General features: G+C 50.1%; 2 protein-coding genes across 4 annotated transcripts in view; both read right to left on the reverse strand.

Annotated features, from left to right (window-relative positions):
* Positions 1-1,296: 1,296 nt before the first annotated feature.
* Positions 1,297-10,209, reverse strand: part of LOC107141892 (tubulin alpha-1C chain-like) — a 29,913-nt gene continuing 21,000 nt past the window's right edge. The window contains exons 3-4 of one of the 3 annotated variants that reach the window (XM_048815625.1): positions 7,790-7,794; positions 1,297-1,306 (exon numbers count right to left, since the gene is read on the reverse strand). The gene's annotated coding sequence lies outside the window, so the exon portion shown is untranslated. Of the gene's footprint in view, positions 1,307-4,008; positions 4,019-5,098; positions 5,102-7,789; positions 7,795-8,085; positions 8,097-10,209 lie in introns of those variants that run through there. The other 2 variants (XM_048815626.1, XM_048815623.1) reach the window with 2 other exon arrangements.
* Positions 1,453-3,179, reverse strand: Guca2b (guanylate cyclase activator 2B). Its single transcript, XM_048815627.1, has 3 exons — positions 3,031-3,179; positions 2,417-2,603; positions 1,453-1,707 (listed from the first exon to the last, which is right to left on the reverse strand). The coding sequence occupies exons 1-3, from the start codon at positions 3,118-3,120 to the stop codon at positions 1,649-1,651; spliced, it is 336 nt and encodes a 111-aa protein (XP_048671584.1). The 5' UTR covers positions 3,121-3,179; the 3' UTR covers positions 1,453-1,648.

Raw genomic sequence — 10,209 nt, forward strand, 5'->3', positions numbered from 1 at the left:
AAAAAAAAAAAAAAAAAAGTGGAAGAGGAGGGGGAGAGGAGGGGAAAGGGGAAGGAAATCAAAGCTCTCCTGGGCCACAGAGAGCACTTTGTAGGTGCTGCTGTTCTGCACATGAGAGGTGCTTCACAGTGACTGTTCCCTTCGCTATCTCCACCAGGTGAGCTATAGGGAGCAGTGGCACTTGCATCCAGAGCATGTCTGGGCTCAAGTTAGACGTGAGAAGTGGCACTGGGGAACCACAGCAGTATAAGGAGCATAGGGGGCCTACAGGCTACAAGGCCATGAAGGAAGCTTTGGCCTGGCCTGAGTGATGGTTGAGGGTGAGGAGTAGGGGCCTAAATTGCTGCAGCAGGCCTTGCAAAGGGCCCCAGTCAACCTCACCCTGGGGGAGGGAGAGAAAGAGGCTGGAGGCTGGAGGCTGCAGAATTCCTGAGAAGAACTGGGCAGTCAGGTCGGGCAGCTGACTGAGGAGTCACCATGGCCTTGGGGAGCTTCTAGAAGGCACAGGTCCTTTGTATCTGGCTTCCCTCCTCCTTGGTTGCCCAGGATGAAGGACAAGATGGAGTTTGCTCTGGAAAGGCCCCACTACTGGGAATTCCCAGCACAGCTCTTGGATCAACTCTGTTCCCAGGGATTCCTAGCATGTCCCCTGGCTTTAGCCAAGGGCCCCGAAGGCTGTTGGGAGGTGGTGGTGGCTGCACTGGGCCTTGCCTTCAGCAGCAGCTTCAGTAGGCTGGCAACATGGAAAGGCAGGGACGGCATGGTCAGAACACAGACTGTGGTCCAGGCGTCCTGGGAAGAACCTGCTTAGCCACTTCCCAACTCTGTGGACCCAGGCTGAGTATTTCTCTGTGCCTACCCTCCTGACTGGTAAGGGAGATTGGAGTTAACCACAATGTCTACTTCACCTGACTGTTGTGAGTTGCATGTGCCAAATGTTCAGAATGGTGTCCAGGATATAGCAAATGCTCAATTAATGTTGGCTACTATTAGTACTCCTTGGGGCCACTGGGCTGGGGAGGGGAAAGGAAGGTCTTCTAGTTGGAGCTGGCCAGATGGCTCCCAGGAGGCCAAGAGCAGAGTGGGAGCTTAGAGAAGAGAAGATCTTTGTCTTCTGAGAAGGCCACTGGCAGAGCCAGCCCTGGTGTGGGCCTGGGAAGGGCACAGGTGACCTCCCTTCATTGCTCCTCCCATTGTCCTCACCCCTGTCAGGAGTACAGAAGCTGGCTCTGACGTGGGGGTCCCGGAGCTCAGCCTGAGGGTCTTACAAGCCTGGGTTGCTCTGTGAGGTCATGTGACTCTCCACCTGAGCTTTGCTCCCTCATCTATGATATGGGGCTTAATGAATCAGCTCTTTGGGCTTGGGAAGTTCTGCCAGTTATCTTCTGTCCAACCTTGCCCTCAACCCATGCAGCTTCCCAAGATGTTCCAATGGACAAACAGACACTTGGCTCCATGTGAGTGGAGAGTTTATTCAGGAGCAGGGAACCCTGGGGGCCAAATGCTTCTCAATCTTGTGTCCCATTGCTTTGCACCTGATTGAGCTGCTCTGGCCTGGGAGGGTGGTGACGACTGTAGTGGCCAGGAGCCTCTGCTTGAGTGTGAGGGGCCAGGCATCCAGGGTGAGCTCAAGGCTCCCAGGGACATCTCAGCAACCGGTGCAGGCGACATTTACACACAGCTCACAGTCATCATTGGCGATGGTCCCTGGGCAGGAAAGAAAGACAGTCAGCTGACCCTAACCCTGGATCTGGAAGGTGGGTGGCCACAGGGGAGCTGCTGGACAGACTGCAGAGAGGGACTGTGTAGGAGGGGACCTGGCACCTTCTTCACAGAATGGGCACAGGGAGCTTTGGAAGTAGTGAGCTGGTCCCCATCCCAGGTGCTCTCCTTCCAAGCAGGGACTGGGCAGGGGACTTTGGTCTGTGCCCTTTTCTTGTCTGCTCCGTGGACAGCTAAACCTTTCAAAGGTACGTAGGAGGGAAGGTGGACAAAGGAGGGACACGGGGACCGCCCCAGAACAGGCTCAGCAAAATGCCTGCCAGTCACTGTGTTCCGCTGCCTGGCTCTGCCTCGTCCCACTGCTGTCAGCTCAGCCACCACCTCCCCTTGGAAGCTTTTTGGACCCTTGTCCCATCAGGTGTGAGGACTGGGCTCTTCTGCTGCTTTTCCATGCACTCACTGTGTGTTCAGGGGGCTGTGAAGGCTTTGAGGGACTCCCTGGGACTAAGGGGGGGCTCCTGGCCTGTCTCACTTACTGTGCCCAGACGGGGGCCGTCCTGGGGCGGGGGGGTTGGGTACTTGAACCTCCCTCTCTGTAGCCACAGGAGCTTAACAGAAAGAACCTGTGGAGGAGGAGCTGGGATGGTGGAGGCGGCAGGAGGGGCGGGAGGTGTGCAGGGACGGGGGCACCTACTCAAGGTCTGGAAGATACTGGCGGCTTCCTGGGAGGTGCAGACGGGCCGGAGGTCCTGGGGCAGAGCTGGGTGGTGGCACACAGAGGGCAGGAGGCTCTTGGTTTGCAGGTGAGGGCTGGGCTCCTGCTGCCCCTCCAGGGCGCTCAACTTCTTCACCGACTCCAGCTGGACCTCGAAGCCTTGGTACTGGGGGTGGGTGTCGGGGAGATGGGAGGAGGTCAGGCCTTGGACCAGGGCAGGCACTTGACCCCATAGGTCTTCTGGCCCCTTCCCTGTCTTGATGGAAAGTCCAGGACACACAGGAAAGGGCAACCTGGGTGGAGGAAGCAGCCCTTGGCTCCCCACTATGCTGCTGGCCGTGAGGGCTTGGCAAGGTCTACACAGAGCTTTGGAGAGTGCTGGCTCAAGGCAGGGATGTCAGAGATGAGGGACCCTGGTTCCAATCCCAGCTGTGTTCTGGACTGGCTAACTTTCTCTTCCCACATCTAAGCCTCCGCTCCCTTATCTGACATTCCTTTAGGGATCCTGGTTCTGGGACATAATCACTAACAGGTCACTCTCCTTGAACTCACAGGGCAATAATGCCAACTCCAAGTTAACCAGAGGGACTCACCTTGATGTGGACTGACTGTGTGCTCTGCAGCAGAAGCAGGAGACCCACAGCTGCCCCCAGCAGGTGCCCCAACACAGTCCTGCTGTCCATCTCTGTCCTTTTGTGTTCTCGCTGCTGCTGTCCCTCTGGCTCCCACCGGCTTCCCTGGCTAGCAGCTCTTTATAGGCCAAGCTCTAGAGCCCTGGTCACTCATTAACTGGCCAGCTGGGGTGGGGTTGACAGAAATTTGGCTCTCTGACAAGCCCAGAGCTGATTCCCAGGCAGGGGATTGGGGATGATGACCAGGGGACGCCCAGAGCACACAGGAACATGGTGGGGCTGGGTCAGCTGCCTGCCTGGGCAGGGTTCTCTGTGAAGGTCGCAGACCACTGCACTTTCCGCCACTCCTTGGCACCTGCAGTAGTGGAAAGACAGGGGAACCATCTCACAGACAGGGAGAGTAAGGTTCCTGAGATGAAGCAATTTGTCCCAGGTCACAGACCTAACCAATGGCAGAGAGACTACAGCCAGCTCTTTATGGCCCACGTCAGCCACAGTTCTTTCTCTGTGAAAGGTGCACAGGGGCAGAAGTGCCAGGTCAAGGTGGGCAGATACAGCGCTAATGTCAGGGTGCTCCAGCCCTGATGCCCTCAAAACCACCACATCTCCCACTCCTCTCCCCAGTCCTAATGAAGGACCATCCTTCTGTCCAGGTCTTGCCCAGGCCTCTACCTGCTGTCTCCTACCTGTGCCTGGTGCCCTTGGCTTCATGTGACCCATCTGTCCTGTCCGTCCCTTTCAGAACCCAACAGCCTAACCCAGCATGGAAGAAAGAGCGCTTGGCTTGCGGCTCTGTGATCCTGGGAGTCTCATCAAGTCTGACTGAACCTTCATTTCCTCCTCCATCACGTGGACATAAAAAAAAAAAAAAAACCCCACGGCTGAAGGGTGTTATGAGTGCGAGGGGGCTCCAGTCACCTGAGTCACCCTCGTGTCCCGGGTAGCACACCTGTAGCAGGTTCCTCACTCTCACAACTACCTTCTAGGCAATGGGTAACTCACTGCCTCAGTGGCCGAAGGTTGGGTCAGAGAGAAGAGGGCAAAGTCTATAAGGGTGATATCACCATGGCCAGCTCAGGTGGCTGTCAACAGTGGCAGGGCCAGGACTCAGATTTGCCAGGCACCGACTCTGGCATGTGGCAGGCACCCCATGCATGATCTTGGCTCCCATGGCCCATCTTGGATTCCAAGATCCCACTCCAACTTGGTGGCTAAAACCTGCTCTATCACGCCAGCCCGCCTGACGTATGCCTAATACCATGGCACGTTTTCACCATGCAGTCCATCTGCTGGGAATGCCCATCATCTCATTTTTATCTTGGATTGAGATGGAAAACAATCTCAAGTGAACTTTGGAATTTCCTATGTCTTCCTTTGAATGCAAACTTCAGCCTTTATGAATAGACTTGACATGCTTTCATGTCTGTAAAATTAAAAGGATCATGAGACAACAATAACTTTCATTTCTTGAGGGCTGTGTGCCAGGTGCAATGCTGTAGAACAGCATAATCCCATTTAATCCTAGGGGATGGGTGTAACGATTGTCTCCATTTTATAAACAAGTAGCCTGAGGCCTGTGAGGCACCCCGTTTGTTTCTCTGTGGGAATAGGAGGAGTGAGTAGTTTTTTTTTTTTTTCTTTTCTTTTGTTTGGGAACTTGAACCCAGGAGCACTCGACCACTGAGCCACATCCCCAGCCCTATTTTGTATTTTATTTGGAGACAGGGTCTCACTGAGTAGCTGAGCACCTCGATTTTGCTGAGACTGGCTTTGAACTCCCAATCCTCCTCCCTCAGCCTCCCAAGCCACAGGGATTACAGGTGGCACCACAACGCCTGGCTGCAGGTTTTCTATCCAGAGCATTCTTAACCCAGAATCCAGCAGTCATTAGTTATATGACCCTGAACAAGTTACTTAGCATCTCTGAGCCATTGTTTCTTCAACAGGAAAGTGGAAAACATAATGAACCACTCCACCATGGTTGTTAAAAGGAAAAACTGGGCATTCCCTGTTCCAGGGAGCATGTGACTCTCTCTGTCCCCTGACTGACCATTTTCCCAGGAAGTACCTAGCCCACAGGGAACCTACAGTATAGGGTGGTTTCCCCTGCCTGTTCTTCTCCATGGAACCCTCTTAGACAAGATGCAGCTGGAACAGTTCTGATCTCTGGCTTCTGCAAGCTGAACTTGATGCAGTTCTGTCCAGTGCTGAACTTGAGCATGGGACAAACCTCTGTGGTCTCAGTTTCTCATTAAAAAAAAAAAATGAGCATCAGAAGTTGTCACGAGACCTCTTGATCATGCTTTTTCTATCAGCATCAAGGGCTCTGCCACCACATCAGGAGCAAGCCTGTGGGTTTGGGAGTCCTGTGGCTGTGGCCTCTTTCCTTTCTTTACCCTCTGGGTCCTCCAGTCAGTGTCTGCTGCATGTCAGTCTTTCCCTGGGAACAAGGTATGACTTCCTCATCTGCCTGATAGGACTCAAATTCATTTTTCAAATCCATCTCCTCCTAATCTCTTCATAAATGACCTACCATTCATCAAAATCAACTTGGCCACAGATGCAAATCCTGGCTGCCCCCCACCCCCCGGCCCCAACCAACCTGCGTCTGCTGACAAGTATTATCAAGGCACTTCCTTCTTTGTGGACGTGGCAATGACGCTCACATCAGCCCACGGAAGCCTCACGTGGATGCTGGTGGGAGAGAGTTTGCCCCATGTGCTTTGGCTGCTTCCCTTCCCACACTGGGCCCCTGCCCAGCATCTACCACCATGGTACTCCAGAGCCCATGACTCTCCCTGCCACTCACTGACCATTCCCCAGTAGCATTTCTCCAGCTCTCTTGGAATAATGATCTTTCTTCATTTGGCTTCTGGGACCCATGCTTTCCAGCACTGTTGCTTATCTCATGGGCTCCATCTTGTTTCTTATGTTGGCATTTCCTTCTCTTCTGGGTTTAGTCCTTGGACCTCTTTCCTCTGTCTGCGGTTACCACCTTGTGATCTTATCTGGTCTCAAGGAGTTCAATACCATCACTGCCTTTTGGCTCACTAGCCTGACCTCTCTCCGTGGCTCAGGCTCATTTGTCTAGCTGCTTCTTTAGCGTCTCCCATTGAGGTTGATGTTGTGCCCATTTACCCAGCTGCTCAGGTGGAAAATCTGGGAAGCATTCTTGATGCTTCTCATTCTTTAATTTACCAAATTCAATTCATCAGCAGATCCAGGTCAAAATATTTCTAGACTCCAACTATATTTCACAAAACCTCCACCATGGTCCATCATTAGTCTCACAGATTACTGGGACACCCTTGTATTAGAGTTCTCCAGAGAAACAGAATCAACAGGCTCTATCCACCTACCTATCATCTATCTCTCTATCTATCAATCTTTTATCTAATTTACTTAAAAGGAATTTGAAGGCAGTTCTCTGTATAGAATTTGTGTGTGTTTTTGTTTTGTTTTGGTGCTGAGGATGGAACCCAGGGTCACTCTACTACGGAGCTATATCCGCAGCCTTATTTATTTATTTATTTTGAGATAGGGTTTCTCTCAATTGCCCAGACGAGCCTTGAACTTGGGGGCTCATGTGATTGTCAGGGCTGGTCAGCCTGAAATCTATAGGGTAGGTTGGAAGGCTGGAGATTCAGGGGAGAGTTGACATTATAGTCTATAGTGAATTCTTTTAATTTTATGTTTTGCCAGCATCTATTTTAATTGTAAGTTGGACTTTCTCACACAAGAAGTAGGGTTCCATCACCCTTGGCACAGTCTCTAGTTTTATCTCCTCGGCACTAATTCCTCAATGTGATCGATTTGGATTTCTGCCTCATACAACTGCACCCTGGTGAATACTTCCCTGTGGGACAGCTAGATACAGCTTGTTTGACTGGTCCCCCTGACCCTCATGCTCTGCATGGACTGTGCAGATACATCAGAGCAACTACCTGTCAGTCATGGTGTGACTTCCTGGAACTTGTATGTGACTTCCTGGAACTTGTGCCTGTTTGCTTTAAACCCACCGATTAAAACTCCCTATGGGGAACCTGTTTAGATAACACCCTGAACCCAATAAAGATGTTGGCACACTGGTCTCTCTCTCCATGCTCTCCCTGGTCTCCATGCATGTGGCCTCTGGGAGTGCCATTTAACCTCCCAGGACCTGTAAATAATAAAATCTCCATGTCATCTTGTGTTGTCTCTCTTAATCAGCAGAGAGATGTTCCCTATCTTAAAGATCCTTCATTCAAACAGATTTGAGTCTGGAATCTGAAGGGTGGGTCGGCAGATGGGAAACATAGGCAGAGTATCTATGTCACAGTCTTGAGGAAAAATTCCTCCTTTGAGAAATCTTTATCTTTGCTCTAAAGACTTTCAACTGACTGGATGAAGCTCACTCACATCTTACAGAGGGCAATCTGCTTTACTCAAAATCTATTGAGTATAATATTAATTATATCTAAAAATATATTTTTGTCAGCAAGAGCTAGACTGCTTTTTTTTAACCAAACAATGGGGTACCTTGGCCTGGCCAAGTTGATATGTCAAATTAACCATGACAAACACCCACAGGGATCTCTCTTGTCCTTCTTTAGGCCTTTCTCCATGTAGCAGACACAGCGATTGTCTGAGAATCCAAGTCTCTCCCCTGTTTTTATGAATGGCTTCCCCCTATACTCCAAGTAAAAATCACAGGCTTCCAGTTACAATGTACCTTTGGGACCCTCTCTTCATCTTTGACCTCAGCTCCAAAAACTCTGCCTTTCACCCTCATGTCCTCCAAACCTGTCAAAGATTATTCGCCTTGGGGTTTTACTCTTTTCTTATAAACTGGTATGAGTCACCTCCTCATTTCCTCCAGGTTTCTGCTCAAATGCCACTTCCTTTAAGAGATCATTCCTTATCATACTACTTCAGAGAGCTGAGAGCTTCCCTCATGACTCCTAATTCCTTTAACTTGTTCTCTCTCTCTCTCTCTCTCTCTCTCTCTCTCACACACACACACACACACACACACACACACACCATTTCTGGAGACTTTCTACTAGAATGCAAGGTCCATTAAAGTTAGAAATTTGCCTAATTTATTCTCCTAAAACAATACCTGGCCCATAATTTGTGTTTGACAAATACTTGATGAATTGAGTAAATGAATATGATTCAAATATCTCTTCCACCAACAATTAAATGTTTCCTCTTGGACACTTTCCCACTTTTCTGAGCCATAATCACTTCACCCAGCATCTTCCTGGCACTTGGTATGTGTTCAAAAAGCATTTTCTCTTTTTATTTTCATAGCTGTGAAACCTTTTCCAGAAATCCATCCTTTGTGTGTCCTGGTATATAGAAACCTCCAGAGCATTCAATAATTGGATCAACAAATATTTACTGCTGGTTCATTGCTAGACACCAGTCTAGGCATGAAGGACGCAGTTATTAACAAGAACAACAAAGCTACTGCCCACAGAGCAGTATGGTGACTGGGACACGGACAGGGAATGGAGGCGGTGAGAAGGACTGGGAGTTTAGAGGCTCTGAGGTCAGAACCCACAGGATTTTCTGTGCTCTTGGATATAAAGGCCGAATGAAGAAAGGAGCCCAGGATGATAATCAGGTTGGGTCACCAAGTCAACTGATGCCACTGTTTGCTGACATGGGAGATAGGAATGAGCAGATCACTCTGGTTTCTAATCGCTCTAGCTTCTTGATACCCCTCATAAGGGTATCAAGAGTCTAGTTTGGACATGTTAAGTCTGAGATGCCTGTTTGACATCTGAGTACAGATGTGGGCCATAGACACAACTGTCGTCATCCTGGCGTATCTGCTACTTTGAGTCCTGAAACTGGATTGAGGGAGTGACAGAGTGGATAAAAGGAGGTGCAGGCCCCTGCTCTTGGTTTCTGCAGCATTGGGAGGTGAGGCCCCAAGGGAGGACCAGCATGGCAGATAAAGAAGTAAGTGGACATCAAGAGAGACCCATGTCAGTGATACCAAGAATATGTTTCAGGGACAAGAGGGTGCTTGCCTGGGATAAAGGTCATGGTTGGCTCCAGCGAAATGAGGACTGAGTACTGTTTCTGGATCTGACAACATGAATGTCCCTAGTGACCTTGATAAGATCAATTCCAAGAGTAGTAAGAAGGAAAGTCTGACTGGAATGTGTTCAAGAACAGATATCAGCCAGGCATGGAGATGGATGCTTATAATCCCAGCTACTTAGGAGGCTGAGGGAGGGGGACTGCAAGTTCAAGGCCAATTTGGGCAATTAAGCAAGGTACTGTCTCAAATTAAAAAATTAAAAGAGGCTGGGGCTGGGGCTGTAGCTCTGTGATAGAGTGTCCTTGGTCTAATCATCACTACTACAAAAACAATAAAACACTCAAATAAAACAAAAAGCAAGACAGGAAGACAGAAAATGGAGTGAGTTTTTACCTATCACTTTAAATCAAAAGATAAAGCAGAAAGATGACAAATTTAAAGGATCAGCATGTAGTGTAGAGTTGATCTGGACCCTGTAGTGGGAGTTTCAGAAACCAAGGTATGGCAAATTTCCTAGCAGCTCCTCAAATAAAATTTTGGTCTTCTCTAGGAGAGGCGGGTGACCTAACAAATGGTTCTATTTTTGCTATGGCCACTAGGAAACTCAGAACCAAATTGTTGCCCCAACATTACATTAGTAATTCAACTGAACCACATCATCTGTCATTTTACCAGGCTACCCATAGTGTATTTGATCGTGTTTTACACACACACACACACACACACACACACACACACACACACACACACTTCCATTCATACTTTATCTTCTTCCAGCCTCAATGCCTTTGCGGAGTGGGGGTTGGGTAATGGGTTAACGCAAGTAAATGGGTCAAGGCTGCCCTCTGGCGACAGCCGGGGCACTCTGCAGGGCGAGAGGATGCTCCTTTGCCGGCGAGGCTCTCTCTACCTTCCCTGAGAGTTAATGGGTTGAGCCCACGTCTGGGCCCGGGGCCTCTCCGCCCGGGTCCACGCCTGGGCGTCGTTAGGGATGCTCCTCCGAGGCTCGGGAGGAGACGTGCGTGAGGTCGCTGTGAAAGTCCCTCGGGTTGGGAGATGCCCGCGTCCCGCCGTCTCCGGACGGAATGGTCAGATGAGCCCGG

This window comes from Marmota marmota, unplaced genomic scaffold (genome assembly GCF_001458135.2).
Source record: "Marmota marmota marmota unplaced genomic scaffold, marMar, whole genome shotgun sequence".
NCBI lineage: Eukaryota > Metazoa > Chordata > Mammalia > Rodentia > Sciuridae > Marmota > Marmota marmota.

Bases quoted from the DNA above. Each gene is read 5' to 3' on its own strand.
- Guca2b (XM_048815627.1), bottom strand. From the start codon at position 3,120: ATGGACAGCAGGACTGTGTTGGGGCACCTGCTGGGGGCAGCTGTGGGT. The intron at 2,604-3,030 runs GTGAGTCCCTCT...ACCCACCCCCAG, and splicing joins CACAGTCAGTCCACATCAAG to TACCAAGGCTTCGAGGTCCA. The intron at 1,708-2,416 runs GTAGGTGCCCCC...TTTCCTGCCCAG, and splicing joins CAGTATCTTCCAGACCTTGA to GGACCATCGCCAATGATGAC.